General features: G+C 38.9%; 1 protein-coding gene across 5 annotated transcripts in view; it reads right to left on the minus strand.

The window, feature by feature from the left end:
* Positions 1-20,385, minus strand: part of Ano4 (anoctamin 4) — a 374,740-nt gene that overhangs the window by 189,233 nt on the left and 165,122 nt on the right. For 3 of the 5 annotated variants that reach the window (XM_021174227.2, XM_029482964.1, XM_029482963.1), the window contains one exon: positions 5,156-5,350. In XM_021174227.2, coding sequence (XP_021029886.1) covers positions 5,156-5,210 — 55 coding nt within the window. In that variant the 5' untranslated portion in view covers positions 5,211-5,350. Of the gene's footprint in view, positions 1-5,155; positions 5,351-17,895; positions 18,021-20,385 lie in introns of all 5 variants that reach the window. The other 2 variants (XM_029482962.1, XM_029482965.1) reach the window with 1 other exon arrangement.

Raw genomic sequence — 20,385 nt, forward strand, 5'->3', positions numbered from 1 at the left:
TCTTTCTCTCTCTCTCTCTCTCTCTCTCTCTCTCTCTCTCTCTCTCTCTTTCTTTCTTTCTTTCTTTCTTTCTTTCTTTCTTTTGACAGAGTTTCTCTGTGTAGCCCTGGATAGCCTATGATTTGCTCTGTAGACCAGACTGGCCTCAAACTCAGAGATCAGACTGCCTCTACCTCCTGAATGGTGGTCCTTGTGAATTCTTCAATGATTTTATCCTCCGATCTATTACAGCCTCTCTTCTTCATGCTCTGGTGTAAGTCTTGCTGTTAGCAGTAATAGTACCATTCTCTGCAGTATTCTGCCATGTATCCCAGCCTCAGACAACCCTCTTTAAATATTCTATATCCTCTTCCTTAAACTTGCCCATGCCCTCTGAAAACTCTGAACAATAGGTCCTACTAACTTTTCACCATTGTCACTCCCTGGATATCTTTACTCCTCTTTTTACCAAGGTAAGCTCATTATACTCAGTTATTCCATGTATTGTCAATGTCTTTAGTCTCTTTCCTACTGCCTTGGCAAAATGATCATAATCCTGGTCAAAGGACTCTCACTTGACTCCATCTACCTGCTCACATAGTTAAATAAGGTTATAGAGAACTGAAATCATGATATTTAGTCCTTTGTTTCATGGCTATGACTCTTACTGCCCTGCACTGTAGCTGGCAAGCATATCCCCCTGTTTGGAAAATTACTTCTCTCATTCCTCAGTTCCATTATCATTCTCAGTTATGATCTTGCTTCTTTATAGCAATGATAAAATTGACAGAGTGGGAGCAGACCTTCGCACCAGCTAAACTCCAAATCCCCTCTTCTTTCCTATTGTCTGTCATCGCAGATGACCCATTGTACAGAGCCCCCAACTCTGACTCCTATAGTACAAAGTCTCCCTTCTTTTGATGATCATCTGTTCTAGATGTGGGCTTGGGAAAGAAACTCTCTCTTGACTCATTCCTCTGACCATGTCCCAGGTTCCTTAAATTCTTTCATCCCAACAGTTCTCAAAAGTCTATTTTCAAAGCATCTAATTTGTATCCTCTCATTCTCTTTTAAACCCACTTCAGCTGAGATTTTATCACCAAATCTGCTCTTATCAAAACCCTCATTGACATCTCCTAAAAATCAATGGCCAATTCTCAGTCCTCATGTTGCTTGACTTTGAACATTTCACCGAGATAATCACTCTTCTCTTCTTGATAATTAATTTCAAATTATTTTCCTCTATCATAGTCATCCATTCTTCCCCAGCCTTCATTGTGAATGATTTATGGCCCTGAATGTTGATCTATAATGCTCAGTTCTTAGCTCCTAAAACTCCCCCCACCCCTTTCACCTACATTATCCTTCAGTATCCACAGAAGACTGGTTCTAAGAACTATGCCCCATTCAATTACAAATTACATAAAAGGGTATAGTGTTTACACATAACTCATTGTCTTGTATCCTTTAAATCAATTTTATGTTACTTTTAATACCTAATACAATGGGAATGTTATACGGATAGTTGTTATGCTGTATCGTTGAGGAGATTATGATGATGAGAATGTGTTTAGGACAGGTTTCTACACCTACATAATAGTTTTGACCTGTGTTTGGTTAAAAACCCAAGACTGTGAAATGAGAGAATCAAATGGAGGGTGGAGAGAGAGAGATGAGGGAAGGAAGAGAAGAAGAGACAGCTAAAACTGAGGGGCATTTGAGGGGTTGTATGGGAACCTAATACACAAAGTTTGTGGAATTAACCAACCAATGTCTGATTTGACTTAAGGCCCACTCTCCAAGATGAAACACATACCCAATACTGCTTGGGTGACCAAGAACCTAAGACTAGATAGCCTAGGGACTTAGGGTAAAACCAAATACTACTGGTCTAAAGAAAAAACAGGAAAGACAAATGTAGTGATAAAATGACTACTAATGACATTTTGCTATAATCATAGATCAGTGCCTTGTTCAGTCATCATTAGAGAAGCTTCCTCCTGCAGCTAACGGGAACAAATGCAGACACTCAAAGCTGGACATTATTCAGAGAGTGAGAGAATTGGAACACTCAACCCTAAATGGTATGTCTCCATTAAATCTTTCCCCTCAGAGCTCAGGAAACCCTATGGAAGAAGAGGCAAAGAGAGCTTAAGAGCTAGTGGGGATAGAGGAACCAAGAAAACAAGGCCTTCTAAATCAACGTGAGCAAAGCTCATATGAACTCACAAAGACTGAAGCAACATGCACAGGATGTGCATGGCTCTGCACTATATTCTTGGCATATATGTATGTATGTATGTATATATATATATATATATATATATATATATATATATATATAGTATGGCTTCTAGTTTAGTGTTTTTTATGGGACTCCTGAGTGTGCAAATGAGTGAGTCTCTGATTCTTAGGCTCTTTTCTTTCTGTTGGATTGTTTGGTCCAACTTTGATGTGATGGGCTTTGTTTTATTTTCATTGTTTTTGTTGATATTTTTAAATAAATAACTGAATGAATGAATGAATGAATGAATGAATGAATGAAAACCTAGTCATTTATACTTCCTCAGAGAGGGAGATTCAGTTTTTTCTAACGGAATGACAGTGGATTTATCAGACATTCCAGGGCAGTCTCATGTTCAGAAGTTGTTGCTCAAAATATCCTAGACTCCACAATGGTGTGTGTGTGTGAGATGGGGGGGGGGGAGAGGGGTTTTCTTTTATTTTGGGGGGATGATTTTAATTTGTTTTCTTTGTATGGGGATATTTTATTGTTTTATTAGATTTTTATTTGTTTTTAGGAAAAAACTTAAAGTTGTATGGGTGGGGAAGAGAAGGGCTTGAGGGAGGGAGAGAATATGATCAAATATATTTAAATTTAAAATTGTTAAAACGAGTTAAATAATTTTATGCAATAAGTTAAATAATATATTTATATTAACATTTTATAATAATCATAATACTTTATTATATAAGTATTAAAACAGTTTTATTATTTTATTAATTACATTTTTATGTAAAATATAAATAAAGTTAAATATAAACATATAAATATAATAAGTAAAATAATTTCAAATAATAAAATAGAAAAACAGAACAAGACAAACAAACAAAAGCCCAAGAGTGTAGAGCTTGCTGATGTAGATGTCCAGTTGTATTTCTTTCTTGCTCATCTCTTTCTATATGCTGTCTTTAAATTCAACATTTATACTAGCAAATATAAATTTTAAATCTCATTCCAGCGATATTTCTCTTCCCATCTAAAAGGTCTCACTGGTTCTAATGCTATCTCATCTATAATTAAAACCCAGTACCATCCTCATCCTTTTCCTTAGGCAAAGGAAATCTGATGCCTCCCCCATTTCAGTTGATGCTCTGCTACTGCACTCCAGCCCATGTCTTCAGAGTTCTTGTCAGTTCTGGGCTCTCTCTTATTGCACATCCTATCCATCGGGAAACTCTCTTGACCCACTTGAGAATACAACAGAAAGTCACTCTTGGAGCTACTGTCACCGTTCTCATGAGTATGTCAGAAAAGGTGACCCCTGTGATCAGAAACTAAGGTGTTCTTTATGGTTTTATAACAAGGGCACAGTGGAAGAGCAATCAAGAGGAGAGGGGAGCTCCTAAAGATTGAGCAGCTAGGACCATGTGAGACACACTCAGGTTGTCATGGAAGCCTTGGGATTCATGGCTGAGGAATGTGTGCGGCCCAAGGCAGTCTGGAGCATCAGAAGAGTGGGCCAGGCATCTACTGTACTGTGACAAAGGGAGGTTGATCACAAAGAACAGTCACAAAGAAAGGGGCTGAAAATTGGATGTGATTAGCTAAAGAATGTCTAGGAACTGTGAAATCAGAGCAATAGAGGTGCAGTTCCCCCCCACCCCCCACAGAACAGAAGAAAGAAAAGGTGTCCAAAGGATGGAAAGGAGGTGTCAAGTGGAGTTGATGAGAAGTGAAGAAGCATGAGCGTTAGCCCACGCTGGAGAGAAGGGCTAGCAGGGTATGAGGGATAAAGAGAGGAGGGAGGAATGTGTCCTCTTTTGAGTACTACTCAAGAGAGAAGAGGTAGCCAAGGCTAAAGGATATAGGCACAACATCAAAGACAGTGGGATTGTGGGATGACCCTTGTCCTCTGCAAACAGAAGGAGGAGGAGGAGGAGGAGGGAAGAGGGGAAAGAAGGTGGAAGAGGGGGAAGAGGGGGGGAAAGGGGGAAGAAGAGGGAAAAAAAGAAGAGGGAGAAAATGAGAAGACGACAAAGGGCTTCTTGTCATTCATGCTCAGAGACCTGGGGCTTTCTTGGAGAGTTTAAGAAACAAAGTCCTTGGTTCAGAGGGCGAGGATGTTGTGACTTGACAACAGCTAGGGGCTTGGCTTCCTGAAGGCTGGCCACCATCTATAGAACAGTATAGAGAAGAACCAGAATTTGGTGAAACCTATTCTAAGCGACTTCTTTTTTTTTTTTTTTTCCTTTTTTTTTAACTGGGTATTTATTTCATTTACATTTAAGGGACTTCTGAATCATCTTCCAACTCAGTATTTCTATAGTCACCCAACCAGAACATTGTCTTGTTCACTGGTATTTCCAGAACAATGTCTAGTATACAGCAAGAACTCGAAACATAGCTGAGTTAGCGCATGAATGAACACTTAAATGAGCCTCTTTCTAAACAAACACATAAAACCTTGTAGTTGGAATCACAGGTTTTAATGTAGAATCAGCTTAACAAATTTAGGAGATCACAAATACTTTATAAAAACCTTGAAATTTAATATAATGTTTCACTCAGGGTAATACAAGCCAATCCAGATGACTCAATTCAGAGTGGATATTTTGTAACAAAATACTCCCTGTGGCTAACTCTGCTCAATTGTCCAAGAGGGTTTTCTGAAGTGAGAAATAGTTTACCATTCTGGTTTATGTTTAGATTTTTGCCACTATAAGTGGAGTGTGTCCTTAACCTTCTGTCATGTTCACTCCCACACCCTCCCAGATGCCTCTGCTTAAGGGTCCTGAGGACATTTGCCACTGATTAAAGAGAAGAGAAAAAGAATAAGACTTCTTTTTAAAAACATAAGTTAACTGGAGACAGAGCACACTGTACCTGCAGGACAATGTAGGTACATGAGGTTGCTGATGTAATGGGTCCCTGTTGAACCTGCCCATTCATTACCTGCGTGGAAAACTTTATTTTTTCCATTAGTGATTCCAGAAGAGCTGGCCTCCATTTTTATTGACCGTCTGCCTGGTGGGAGTGAGGAATGCCTGACCACAGGCAGGCGACGACGTGACCCTGGGCGGCTTGCCACACTTCGCCGTTGATGGATTTGCAAGCGCTTTTCAGCCCCATGAATAGATAAACTTAAACCTGCAATGAAAAAAAATGCACCGTTAACTGAAGAGTTCAGCTTGAGAATGGCTAAAACACAAATTTATGTTCTGGCATGGACTCTAGAGAACACCAGCAACCATTCCTAAGGTTTGCGGGTCACGATAGAATCATAATTTTTCACATTATTTTCTGGGCAGTGATTCATTCAAAAGAGGACATCCTCAGTTATCATGACAAGAATCCTACAAATGGGAATTATATAGTCATATATTAAACACAGCCAGATTCTTTCTAAACTCCTGGGAGCACATGTGTGTTGCTCATGGAGCTTTGAGTTTTAGAAACTGCTGCTCAGTATCTGGAGTGTTAGTAACAATTAAAGAACATTTTTAACGGAACTCACAGAGGGGCCAGAATTGGTTATTGAATAGCCTGGAAAACCAAGAATTCCAGTTTCAAACATTAGTTTTTAAAAACACTCACTGGTTACCAGTGGAGGTGGCTAAAATATTGCTATTATTCAGAAAACTGTAAAAGGGAAAGAAGGCGAACACTTAACCTGTCTTTCCTATACTAGCACATTTCAAGGTAGCCAAATGGTTGATAAAAGAAAGCTCTTTGTGAGAGAACAGTTAATAGTCATGCAGTACAGTTTTGTGTTTCTACAGCATTAAGTGTCTCATGCTGGCAGTGCTGGCCAGACAATCTATGGATTAAACCTGTGTTATCCATAAAGGGAGGATAACCTCCCATTTGTGTCCATCCATTGGAAGGTAAGGGGTTCTCATGAGAGCTCACAAGCATCTGCTCTGGACTTCTATACCTCTACCTCCTTATAAATTGCTTAGCGTGAGTTTGTGCCCAAGATCTGGTTTCTAAACCCATGATACTGTGAGTCTGAGTATTGGTCTTTGAAGTATCACTCAAGTTAGGATTGCCATGATAGCTGGACCCTTGAGAGATAGCTTGGCAGGTTTGCTGTGTCAATGAATACCGTGCTGAGACGCCTAAGCACACAGACACGTGTGAACCTTCTTATCCCTCATGTGTGTCTCTAGGGTTATAACTGGCACACTATGATTCTTCCTCTCCACTGTCTTCTAGCACATCACTCTTGGTTCCACATCTTCAGAGTGCATCGTGAGTGTTTCTACACTCAGGAGACTCCAGCAGAATCCGGACCAATTTTTTAGATGACAAAAGAAGCGATGGGAGAGAGATATTTTTCAGTCAACATTAAATAGTGCACGCAGGTTCAGGTTGAAATTACTAAACAAACCACTCTCTACGTATTTTACTTTTTATGGCAGTTGTTGGGCTAAAGGGAACGGGATTGTGGCTCAAGGTGGTGCTCCTAGATGTTACATAAGATCCCTTGAAGAAGCATAAAGTGACATAAAGGGGAATAAAAATTACAACGTAGAAAAAGGTGGCATAGGTACTTGAAACTGTTGAATCTGGTGCTTTAAAAATGTAATAACTTAGATCGTGGGGAGCTTGTTAAAAATAAATGCTGTCTGAGTAGTTTCAGTGGAGCACAGTTCTGAGAAAGGGAAACGTGTCATGGTGGAATTTTGGAAGAGTTCCCAATGCTGAAACAAACCCATAGCAATCCTCCTCCAAAGTAGGAGTCCTCAGAGGTGCAGAACAAGAGGTTGGCACATGAAATCTCTCCTCGCCAATGGGTGCAAGAGAGATGCAAGTAAACATCTAGTGTGAGAAGAACAAATGCACTGCAAACATTTGAAAATGCTGATGAGTGTAAAAGATCATAACGTCATATCTTTAGAGATGAATTAATCATCACTTAATAAATCACATCATCTAATTGGCTTCTAATTATTTTAGAAAAAAAGACAACATTTAGGACTAATACCTAAATATCAGCTATGCTTCTAGACATTGATTATCATCCCATTAATGTTCCACCACAAATGTACAACATACACATACATACATGCATACACACACATACAAATGTAGGGGGAGGTGTTGATTCCCTAATTGATTCTTGATTGTGTCAATGAAGGAGGTGGAAGCCAATTGCTAGGTAAAGGGGAAAAGGTGGGACTTCCAGGGCCCAGGAGTAAAAGAAGGGACACAGGAGAAAGGTTCGGGCCAGGCTTTGGAGCAAGGAGGAAGCTGCAGACATGAAGGTCTTGGGGCTCATAGAGTTTGTAGCCTCCACCATGAGCAGGGATCAAGGAAGATGGAGGAAACTAGTTGATAAGATTAGGGCAGAAAATTCTTTGCTGAGCCATTGAGTTATCTGACTAGTTTTAAAAGAATAAAGGTGTCTAGTGGTTTCCATCCACAGAGCCAAGGTGGACACAGAGAGAAATAGAGTAGCTGTTGGCTTGGAGAGGCTAATGGTGAGGGGCTTGGGGAGTGATCACAGTTCCCAGGGTGAAAACAGCCAACTGACCTTGGTGGAGTTGCGTGAGACCCGCAATGTGATCTCAGAGCTAAGCCAAGAGCATGGCCCCAGGCAAAGAAGCAAGCATGTTTCTAAAATTGCATGCAAAATATAAACATATATACAAATACACATACATATATATATACAGAAAGGCACAAACATGCACACACAATACACATATACATACACTTGCATCCATACATCCACTCCCCACCTCGCTACACACACATATGCAGGAATCCGTATTTTACAGATAGGAAAGCTGAGGCTCATGAACTTACTGGTCCAAGGTCACACAGAGTGTGGTTCTGTTCTTTTCAATTGTGTCATGTAAAAGGATAATCTGAACACCAATAAAAAAGACTGTTTTAAGCATGCAGTGGTCCTGAGAACTTGAGGTCTATTTTGGTAGAAACCAAAATAACAACAACATTTCCCTAACCCAAAAGCCACCATCATGCTAAAATGGCCTCCTTGTTGTTGACTACAAATACCTTCATGGTGAGAACCAGCTGGTCCTGTCTCTTCCACTTGAAGCCTTTCAATTCCTCTCCTCACACCAGTGAGCCTTTTATCATACAACACCCTTAAGCTCTGGTTCATCTTCTGGACCACCAACCTCTCATTTCTCCAAGTACAGCACTTATCTACTAGCAAGAAACCTGTTTTTCACTTGCTTGAGTCTTTCCTTGGCTATGAACAAAGTACTTTCCATATAACAGATGGAGGATGATGGTTCCCTCTCTCCAGCCCATTTTCCCCTGTATGTTGCTCTCTACATGATACAATCTTTTGGTCCCAGATGACATACGGAGTCAAGAGCTAATTAATGGAATGACTAGTTTCTGACCAAGCACTTTCTGTTTCATTATACCACCACAATCCTTCCTAGGCTACTGTGTGGCCTACAACTTAGCTGTCTACCTCAGCTTCAACAGAAGCCTTCCTTTTCCTATTAAATGGGAAGATAAGGTCCAAAGCATGTAACTTTTCCCTCTCCTGCCTTTCAAATATAAAACTGTTTTTACAAAAATACTTCTTCCTCAGAGCTATCATTTAGCTTGATAAAGGACCCAAAGCCAGAACTTCTAGAAACATTTTAGAGTTGAATTGAAGGAAAATACAATAGAAGTTTAAATACAGGTGCTTGAATCAGAATTTCTGGGCTCAAATCCTAGTCATACTTACCTAGGGCAAGTGATTTGACAGCTTTGTTTTGGTTTTTGTTGTTGTTTGTTTAAACTTATTTTCTCAGCCAAGAAGTAGGGTTGAGCATAAGGCTGCTATGAGATTGAGTCAATGCCTAGAAGTAAGGGCAGATACACAGTAGGTTCTCAATTTTGGCTAGCCATCTCCATTTGTCTTACCAATGGCTTCTACCTAATCTTAGTTCTGGTTTCTCAGCTCCAGCATCTTGCCTATGCTCATCTGTTTTTAAGTTCTTGCTTTGACTTCTATGGCATTTAAATTTTTTGGCTACCTCTTACTTTTATTTATTTATTTATTTATTTATTTATTTATTTATTTATTTTTACTTTTTATTTTTTCAGAGCTGAGGACCCAGGGCCTTGTGCTTGCTAGGCAAGTGCTCTACCACTGAGCTAAATCCCCAACCCCTACCTCTTACTTTTAAATTCTCATTATACATTCTATTCCCAGAGGTAGGAGTACTCAGTTTCTAAAGTGCTGGAGCCAATCACTACAATACCAGCAATCTAAAATAATAGCTGCTTAACGTCTCATAGTTCTAGAAGTCCTAAGTCTGAAATCAAGGTGTTGGCAGGGGCGTATTTGTTCTCAAAGTTTTGGAAGAGAATAGATTCCCTGCCTCCTCCAGCTTCTTGTCATGCTGGTATTACAGTGATCCTGGCTCTGTGGCCGTATCTCGCAAATCTTTCATCTCTGGAGTCACATAGCCTTCTACAGTTGTCTACTTTACCTCCTCTTAGAAGATATTTGAGATAATGCTTAGATAGTTTTCATAATCTCCCACCTTAAAATGTGTACCATAATTCCGTGTGCAAAGATTCTTTCCAAAGAATAGTTACAAATCCAAGAATGTTGATTCAAGCATGTATTTATTAGCCTACCATACTGGTCATATCTCATGGTCTACCTTGGGGTTCTCATCTCTCTATATCCTTGGGAACGTTTGAGGTGTCCAGCTAACCTGATGTACTCCATGCCTCTGTACCTCTGTGTGTGCAGATCCCACAAATCCCCTGCTTTGTCTGGCTCCTGAACTTCAAGCTTCCATTTCCTCTTTGATCTGTATATAAAAGGGCTACTGATAATTTTTAAGTTATTCTTGTACCCAGCCATATTACTGAAAGTGTTTATCAGCTGTAGAAGTTCTCTGGTAGAATTTTGGAGGTATCTTATATATACTATCATAGCATCTGAATGTAATGATACTTTGATTTCTTCCTTTCCAGTTTGTATCCCCTTGATCTCTTTAAGTAGTCTTATTGTTCCAGCTAGAACTTCAAGAACTATACTAAATAGATATGGAGAGAGTAGACAGCCTTGTCTTTTTTCTGAATTGCTTTGAGTTTCTCTCCATTTTACTTGATGTTAACTATAAGCTAACTATAATTGCCTTTATTATGTTTAGATATGTCCCTTGTATCCATAGTCTCTCCAAGAAAACGAAGGGATGTTGGAGTTTGTCAAAGGTTTTGCTTTTCTTTTTCCTTTTTGTTTTTGGTTTTTAACACTTTTTTTTTTAGTTTGTTTCTATGATGGATTATATTCTGCATATCTGGGATCAAAGATACTTGATCATGGTGGATGATCTTTTTGATGTGTTCTTAGAATCTGTTTATGGGTATTTTATTGAGTATTTTTGCACCAGTGTTTATAAGAGGAATGGGTCTCTAATTCTTGATCTTTGTTGAATCTTTGTGTAGTTTGGGTATCAGGGTGTTTGAAGCCTCATAAAATGAATTTGGCAATATTTCTTCTGCTGCTTCTATTTTATGGGATAAATTGAAGAGTGTTGGTATTAGTTCTTCCTTGGAAGTATGGTAGAATTCTGCTCTAAAACTGTCTGGCCCTGGGCTTTTCTTGGTTGGGAGACTTTTAATGACTGCTTCTATTTCCGTAGGGGCTATACATCTATTAAGTTGTCTATCTGTTCTTGATTTAACTCTGGTCGGTTGTATCTATACAATTACTGAGAAACCCCCACCCAGTACAGCTACAGATATATAGTAAGTATTTTATATATTGGTTTAAAGGAGTGAGGGCTCGGATTTTCTTTGAGGTCCCCATTTCCTTTCATTACTTAAAAAAAGAAGACTAAACCATATGGGTTTTTTCCCCCTCCATAAAATTAAACTCTTAAGAGATCGCTCCTTCTGGGCCCTCTCCAGGGAGCATTATTCCTGGAGGGAGGGTGTCTGAGAGAATGATTCGCTTTCATCTAAATGTCAGTCTGGTGATTCAGAAAAGCTGTGTGCCATTGGAACATCTGTAGTTCTGTCAATGTTTTACAACTTGCAGCAGTAGCAACTGTGTGTCACATCACCCTCTGTGTCCTTTCCTAGGTAAATTACTGTTCAAGACCCAGAGAATTCTGGTTTGAATGTCAAAACCCAAGTACAAACCCAGGATTTACTTAGTCCCAATTAAAATGATAACAATCTGCAAAGTAGGGCTATTTATTTTTAGGTTTCTCCTTAGCTACAAAGCAGTTCTCAAACAGTGATCAAAGTGAGGTGAAAATATTTTTGTCCCTCTCAGGCCTGGGTTAAGGTTTACGAATTTTGAGGAGCTTTGGTAACAACCTTTTTTTTTTTTTTTTGCTCAAAGAACATTTTTGTCAAAGATTTATAAAGTAGGCTGAGGCCCTCCTGTGATGTTTGGGAGGAGAAAGGCCAAGCACAGAGGAGTCCACTCAGAAAAGAGAACGGCTTGTGTGAGGTTAGTTTAGGCATGCCCCCATGAGAGCGCACAGAATTAGTTGCTCCTTCCGTGAAGTGACCTCAGGTGGACCTAGGGCAAACATATTCCCAGGAGTTTTGAGCACAATCAGAATTGGTGGTTAACTAGAGTGGACACCTTCTAGGGAAGGTCTGCAATGGAAACCATTAGGTTCCCCTAGAGATCAGAAAGGTGGATGTTCCTTAGGTGGAAGGATTAGCTTCAGTGGTGTCAAACTCTAGCACAATAGGTTCTTGGGCATGCCCCCTCTTGTTTTCTTTTTTTCTCCCTATATTCCAGGACTTTTTTTTCCCTTTTGACAAATTGGTATCAGCATGTTACACAAATCTGCCAACATATCAAAACCAAGAGGAACTTCTTGCCAAGATGTAGTCATTTGTCATTTTGTGGACAGTCATATGTCTAACTGTACATGAACATGGCATTTGAGCACTTTGGAAAGAGACCAAATCTTCTAAGGGCTGGATATATGTAATATAGTCAGATTTAACATTTGACTCGATGCCAGCATGAGGAAGCTATAGAACGAGACTGGATTAGAGCCTTGGTGGATGCTGAACCTACGTTCCTGGAATTCAAATAAAGTACTGCAGATGGGTTACTGGTGGTTTTGAAAATCTACCTTCAAAAATCTCTGTAGCCTTTTTATAACTTCTTCCTGATGGCAGGGATAGATTGAAAGCTCCTTTGTCTCCCCCTGCTTCAGAATTCTGCCAGAAGAACTTCATTTCAGGAAAAGGTGGTGGTAGAGTGGATCATTGTCCCTAGCCCCTGACTTTACTCTGACATCTTGTCACTTATGAGCACTTCCTGGTAAAGAGAAAAAGTAGACTCCTCCTTGGTTTGGGACTTGCCATTATGATTTGCTTTGTCCAGGTAGATAGTTGAGGATATGATAGAAAGCTGGGATATAAAATATGCTTCTGTGGTTTGGCCTTAGCTTCTTATGCTTCTGTTATCACTATGAAAAACACATTTATTAGGTAGCCATCAGTCCTAGGATGAAACACACAGAATACACTTGGCTTGACCACAGACACTAGCCAAGCTCCAGCAAGCAATGACTGGTCTGTGTAGTCCCTTGCAAATCTAAAAGTCAAAATATTCTGGCTGTCAACCACTGGGGTGTGGGGTAGGTGATACATAACAAAGACTGGCTGAATATGGCTTGCTAAAGAGCTCACAAAATGAGAAAGAAAAGAATACTGATGGTTAGAGTTTACTCAGGAATGGTGACTTAAAAATAAGCACTCCCTTTCCTACCTCAAGTATTCTCTAGGACCCTATCTTACATACTCTAAATCAGCACATACATACATACACACACAATATATATATATATGTATATATTACATTGCCCCTGCCTCCTTTTCTGCCAGTCATCCCTCACTATCCTAAGAACACACATCCCTTTCTTGTGTCCTAATAGCACATGGTACATATCCACCTATATTAAAGTTTATCTATCTATGGTATGATTATCTACCTCTCTCATCCCTGAACTCAGTACTCAGCTCTGTCTTATTTAGTGCTTATCATAATGTGTGGTTCACAGTCAACACTAATGTTGTTATGGGTTGACTATAGAACATTATACACTGGCTTGAGTTCTTAATGCCAGATTCTCCTTTTCTGGTACTGTTTTAAAGGCTATGGAGCCTGGGGCAGGTGAGGCATGGCTGACAAGAGCTAGTTCTTGGAAGATTCTGTCCCTGCTTCTGGCCTGTACTCAGTTTCCTGTCTGACACCTGGTGAATGAGCAGGCGCTTCACACTCCTGCTGCAGCTGTCCTATCTTACTTCCTCCGCGCAAAGAACTGACATGCTCTGAGTGGTCAGTCGGAATAGGAATAGTCCTTCTCTCCCTAAAGTATCTTGATTACAGGTCATGTGTCTTAATCACAGGGGCACAAAGCTACTCGGTTAAATGTAGACTCCTCTCAACAGGAGCATTGCAAGAATGGAATATAGTAACTAACTTCTACAAGTCCTCTTATATTCCAAACCCTTGTTTGGCTGTTTTTTAAAGATGAGGTTTGCATAATCCCTAAAAGGGTGGTTGATATATATGTTATATGTTTCAATATATACACATAATATATATATATCATTATTTATATAATGATATATATGTGTGTATGTAGGTGTATATATGTGTATATATATAATGATATATGTATGTATGTATATATATATATATATGTATATACACATATATATCTTACAAAGCGTTATTTGAAAATCTTCTTAAAATGATTCTATACATATTTTAAAAGTCCAAATCAGTATGTAGAAGAGAGAGCTGCCATATCTACTGTGTCATTTTTTTTTACATTAGCCAACAAATGGACTCAGTCCAAATGTCCATAAACAGAATAATGATTTGAACATTTTGTGTGTGTGTGTGTGTGTGTGTGTTATTTGGCCATTAAAAGAAGAAAATTCTTGCTGGCAAGATATGTATCAACATGAGTCATAATTCATTGCTGGTGGGAATAAGTGTTACAGTCACTTTGGAAGACACTGTATCAAATTCACACAAAACTAAACATAATCTTACCACACGACCAGCTATCACACTCCTCTGCATTGAATCAAATAGTTGAAAAGATATACACACAAAAACCCAGAGACGAGTTTACAACAGCTTGACTCCCAGTTGTAAACCCTGGAAGGAACTAAGGTAGTCTTCAGTTGGAAAGTGGATATAAAAACCCACAGTAGACCCATATTGCAATGCAATATTAGTCAATGCTTTAAAACAACAACTATCGACCCATAAAAAGAGATACAGGTGCCAGAAAAGTCTGCACATTATTTCATTTTAGCCCCAATGACATTCTGGAAAATAAAAATTATTTACAGATGAGCAGCTGTCAGTGGTGGAGAGACAAATGGGCAGAACACAAGGAGATGATAGGACAGTGAGCCTCCTCTGTACAATACCACCATGGTGGACACAGGTTATTATAGACTCTTACGAATCCATAGAATGTGAAATGCCAAGAGTGAGCCTTATATATGGTACAGGTTTGAATTAATGAAATTCCCATGTAGCTTCAGCAGTGCAATAAACTCTAGACAACATTCACTCAATCTTGCTGAGAATCCAAAACTGCCCTAAAACCCAGTTTAGTTTTTTCAGCATTGCTAACTGTTGGTGAGGAGACACAAGGGCCTCCCTGATACTGTTACCTCACAATTGGCAATTAGACAATTCAATAAAAATGCAAGAATTTCATGCTAAATAGGAATGTTTCCATCTACAAATATTAATACTAATTAATTTCTAATTAATACTAAGTGTTATTTCCTGCTACTCGAAAACAGAATTCTAGCCCTTCTAAGATATATTATCTCAAAAAAATTATCAGGCATACTAAGATTTATGTATAAATATGTTTCATTAAAAAGTACTTATAGCATTAATATAACAAAGCTATATTGATTATTCTAATCATAGTGATATTAGAAACTTGGTACAAATCTGTTAATAAGTAAATAATTAAATACATTATGTTAGAATTCTGTTACCTGGTTGAACCTTGACTATGAAGGTGTTAGACATCTACACTTTTCGGTTTTGACCCTAATGGTTTGACATTGTGCAAACCCAAAGCAGTCACTGAAAAATCCTTTTAGGATGTTCTTAAATCCATGGGATCTTAAGATTTTTGTCCTGTTCATTTGTTAATGTTTCATTCTCTGCTCTCAATGCTCTGGGCTCCCCACTTTGTCTTGCTCTATAGGAGTTAATTCATGCTATCTTTACATTCACATTTGAGGCTGCATCAAGAATAGACAGAGATTTCTTGTAACCTCATGGACATTACAGAAATTTCCCTATGATCTATGGACTGAGGACAATACCTCTCTCTTCAAAACACTATTTACTGAAACTATATATGCAGATATCAAAACTGTAACAACCACTCTAATTATAATGGTGTTATCCATAATTAAACCACTTAATAGGTAAACATGTTTTAGTACACTTATATGTTTAATGCTATGTAGCAAGCATTGGTTATAAATAAACACTTAGGATAGGAAAATGTACAAATTCTTTCAATCTTCTATTCATTTATTTGGTGCATCCTAGTTGACTGCCTTTCTTGGATGGACATTGATTTGTAACTACTGGAGATTGCTAAAGTTCAAATAGAAAATTAGTATGGATGATATTTAAGAACATGGACTAGAAAGTTCTAAGTATATAATACTTTGAGAATAGTCTTTGTGTGTGTGAGAGAGTTCTTCAATTGTTCACATGCTGATTAAGAAAACACAGGTCAAGATCTTTCTTTGTGACAAGCATTGAGGTTCCGGCTTTAAGAAACAGAATCCATGCCCTTAGACAGCTCACTGTCTGACAGAGGACATGCCCTTCCCCCTGCGCACACATGCACCCAACCACTGCAAAGAGCATTGTCGGCATTGAATGTGACACGAAGGGAGACATCAGTACTTCCTGGGCTGATAAAAAGGGAACTGCAAGGTCACTTCCTTAAGAAGCCAATGCAGCATCTCTGTGTTCCTAAAATAGATGTAACCATGGAGCATGTTTCATAAGAGCATAGTCAAATAGTATTAAACCTCAAGCAGTCAAGAAGAATAACTAAATAAGAATGAGGCAGTCGCTTCACCTGTGGAAATCCACACTTGTGTACTGAGATTCTAAATTCCAGTTGCAGCTACTTATTAAACGACATCACCAAGTGAGCATAAGAAGATTACTCCTTAAAATCCTTGAACTCAACTTTACAGCTTGTCCTAGTAGTCAATAAAAGCTTTCTAGAAATGAAAGACAAAACAGTTTCCTCCCGGGAACATCAAATGATAGGCATTAACCTCCTAAAGGGATCAGTGCTTTAGAAGATGTTAGTCATTTGAGCAAATGAATAACGTTTAGTAAAAAGAACTTTATCGTACAGAGGAATCTATTTATACCAATAATTGCTGAGCCTATGGCCTGCCAGGCCCCAGGACAAGTATCATAAAGACAGAATTTGTGTGTAAAGGAAAAGAATATTTTTGCAAGGAAGAAGGTTGTCAGGAGTAACTCCAATAACAGGGCAGTGTCCTGTGTGTAGGGTAGAGTGTAGGGAGACTGCACAGTCTCCAGTAGAGAGAAGAGCTGGCACACATTTTTAATGGCCAAGAATAAATATTTGGGGGATCATATGGTCTCTTTTGTTTCTATTTTCTCGCTCTGCTGCTGTAGCCCTCTTGGGCAATATATAACTAAATCTGCATATTAGGTTCTAATATGTGGTTTACTTGTAAAACCAAAGGGTAGCCTGGATTTAGTCTCAGAACTATGATTTGCTGACCCCTGAACTCAAAGGGTTGGAGGGAAAACCATAAGGGAAGACTTCCAGCAGGGTTGCTGCTGCGAGTGGCCTGCTGAGTAAGTTGTCATAGACACAGAAAGCAAGGATGTTCCCCAGAGTGAAAGTGTGTCATTCTAAAGGAACAGACCTCATTCGGAAAAGGAAGATGTATCCAGTTTCATACATATTGGAGATGTGTTACTAGGAAAATCAGCTGCTTAGACCTAAATCAATGGTCTTCTGTGATGAGATTTTTACATTTGCAACAAGTTTATAAATGGACTTGTGTAGCTTACACTGAGCATCATGCTCACGTGTTGGAAACAATGATAGCTTGGGTTGTATGAGCAAGGAACAGAGGGAGTGTAGTATCATAAGACTCCACATGACCTTGGGACTTGGCTGTAAGCACCAGCTCTTCTCTTAATTAATTATTTGAAAATAGTATACAAAGCAATGGGTTTACTATGGTATTTTCATAATGTTCCATTATACTTTCTTGCTATTTGTTCTCTCCGAGTACCTTCTTGATTCCTAGCCTCATCTTGCTATCCCTTTTTCTGCCCCCAAATAGTCCTCCCTTCTGTTTTCATTTACCCCATATACTCAAGGCTCCATCAGTTCCTAATAGCACCATCCTGGTGATCCAAGCTTTTAACACACAGAACTTTAGGCAACATGATACAAACTATGGGGGTACTCATAAAACTAAGAAGAGGGATGAAACAGTTTAATAAAGAAGTTCAGCATCAGATATTCTGGACCTATAGATCCCATGAAACATGGAAAAAAAAGTTTACCTATACTGATTACTCAGAAATAGACTCACCACATGATCCAGCTCTACTACTCTTGGGCATTGACCTAACCCTGCTGTTGACATACCTGTTCATCCATTTTCATTGCTGCTTTGTTCACAATAGTCAAGAAATGGAAGTGTTCTAGATGTCGATGAATAGATGAATTGATAATGAAAATGTGGTGCTTTTACTCAACAGGATAGTATCCAGCTATTAAGGAAACAAAAATTATGAAATTCACAGATGAATGGAAAACAGTCATTCTGAGTGAGGTAACCCAGACCCCGAAAGACAAATGTCATGTGTTTTCTCATTTATAGATGCTAGTTTTGGATCTTTAGATATTCTGTTTCACTTGGAATGCCTATAGGAGCCAAGAAATAAGTGATGGGGTATGGTAGGTAGGATAGAACAGAGGGGTGTAAAAGGGTAAAGGAGAATAATGGGACCAGAAGTGGCATGAAGATGTGAATGCAGTAGAGTAAAAGACTAGGTAAAGATAGCTAATGCTGAAGATCCTTTGAATAATTTTATGGAAACCCATTGCTGTAGATGCTCCCTAAAAAATATACATGCACATGCATAAAACCAGTTTAAATGGAGTTACCCTATTAATGGAGCAACAATGCTCTTATAAGACACCACAGGCTAACAGAATAGTCCCAGAAATTGGTTACCTATTTTGGAGTTGTTCACCAGTTAGATCCCATAGACTGTCATACATTATAAAGTATTGCTAATGCTCTTGGTTGTCATTGCCTCTCCTCCACCTGCCACTGCCAAATGTAACAATAGAATGAATGGTTTTGCTGACGGTACCACATGCTTTTGTCTTGTTTTGTTTTTCTTTCTGTCTTTGTTTCTGTTTCGTTTTGTTGAACATAATTTTTTCATAAAATATATTCTGATCATGGTTTCCACTCTGTCTAGATCTTCTACCCAGCTTCCCATCCATCCAACTCCATGCCCTCTTTATCTGGAGAAAGTGAACAGACAAATGAAAACAAACAAGCAAAACAAGTAAAAAGAAAAAGTATAAGACACACACACACACACACACACACAGAGAGAGAAGAGAGGGTGATAAAACACAAAATCAGAAACCACAATATACAATACAAGCAAAAATACCAGTAAGATAAAAGCAAAATAAAACAAATCAATATGAGACAAAACTTTACAAAAATATCATCGAGTCAGTTTAAAAATAAAAACAAAAACAAAAACAAAACACCCAACAACAACAAAAACCTTTTTATTGGTTCCCTGTGAATTTCACATCATACACCCCAATCCCACTCACCTCTCCCTCCTCTTGCCCTCACTCTCCACCCTTGCAAACTCCATGCTAACAGAGAAAAAATATCTCTTTGTGGAGGCTAAAGTGTGTGACAGTGTGTCCCACATTATACCCTTTGTTCGTTACAGTGACTCATTGGTCTGGTATGAAGCCTCTGGCTTCTGCTATTTTATCAATACAGAAACCTCACTGAGAAACCTCTCAGATATCCCGTTGTTACCCTGTGTCACAGAGATTCTGTAGTCCATGGGGTCTTTCTTGAACCGAGCTTACACATTCAGTTAAACCTCCATTACAAGCAGTTGTCAGTTGAAAGTAGCTTCTTGATACCACATACTTGAGTAGTAGAACATGGAGAAACCAAATGGATACCAACCAGGAAGCTCCATGCCTACTGGCTGGCTTTCATAGTGCTGGAAGTGGCTATGCAATCTATTGGAGGAAAAAAGTAGTCACCAGTCTAACCTAGAGGTAAACCTTAGAAGCTGTAAGAATGACCATCCAGGCAAAACATGCCCATGAGTGCAACTGTGGCATGAATGTCATGGCAGTAACCAACCACTTCCTGATTGTCATCAAGGCAAATTCCACAAGATGAAACACATATTCCCTATCATTGTTGGGTAAAGAACCTGTGGCTAGACTGGAAATAGGCCCTAGGGGAGAATGTACTACTATTATTCTAAGTGGCCATAGTATTAAGCCAACTCTTAATGACTTATTATTATACTGTTATATTAGTGCACCTTTTAACCTTTACTAAAGAGGCTTCTTTTGCTGTAGATAGTGATTAATATAGAAAAATTGATCAGGGTGCAGAGAATAAGAGACTATAGAATATTTGGATTCAAATGGGATATCTATATCACACCCTCTACTCCCAAGGCTAAGATAGGAGGAATAGATATAAACAGTGTAAGAGCCAGAGGTGTTAGATAACTATAATTAAACAGTGTTTTCCAGACACAACAGGACAGTTGAACATATAGACCTATGGTGGTTTTGACAGCATGCACAAGACCTAAGCAAGCTCAATCCAGACAAAATTTCAGTATTGGGGTTGAGGGGAGAGGTGAGTAGCTGAAGAGTGACTGGCAATCGATAGCTACTTAGAGAGACAGAATCAGCATTCTTTAGTGTCAATCATGCTCCAGTAGGATGACCACAGACTCAATATATGGACATCACAAATTTGATGTGATGAATTAAGAGGAAGATGAAAAGGAGGAAGAGTAAGAAGAAAAGGAGGAGGAGAAGGAGGAGGAGGAGGAGGAG

The sequence above is a fragment of the Mus caroli genome, chromosome 10, assembly GCF_900094665.2.
Source record: "Mus caroli chromosome 10, CAROLI_EIJ_v1.1, whole genome shotgun sequence".
In the NCBI taxonomy this organism is placed as follows: domain Eukaryota; kingdom Metazoa; phylum Chordata; class Mammalia; order Rodentia; family Muridae; genus Mus; species Mus caroli.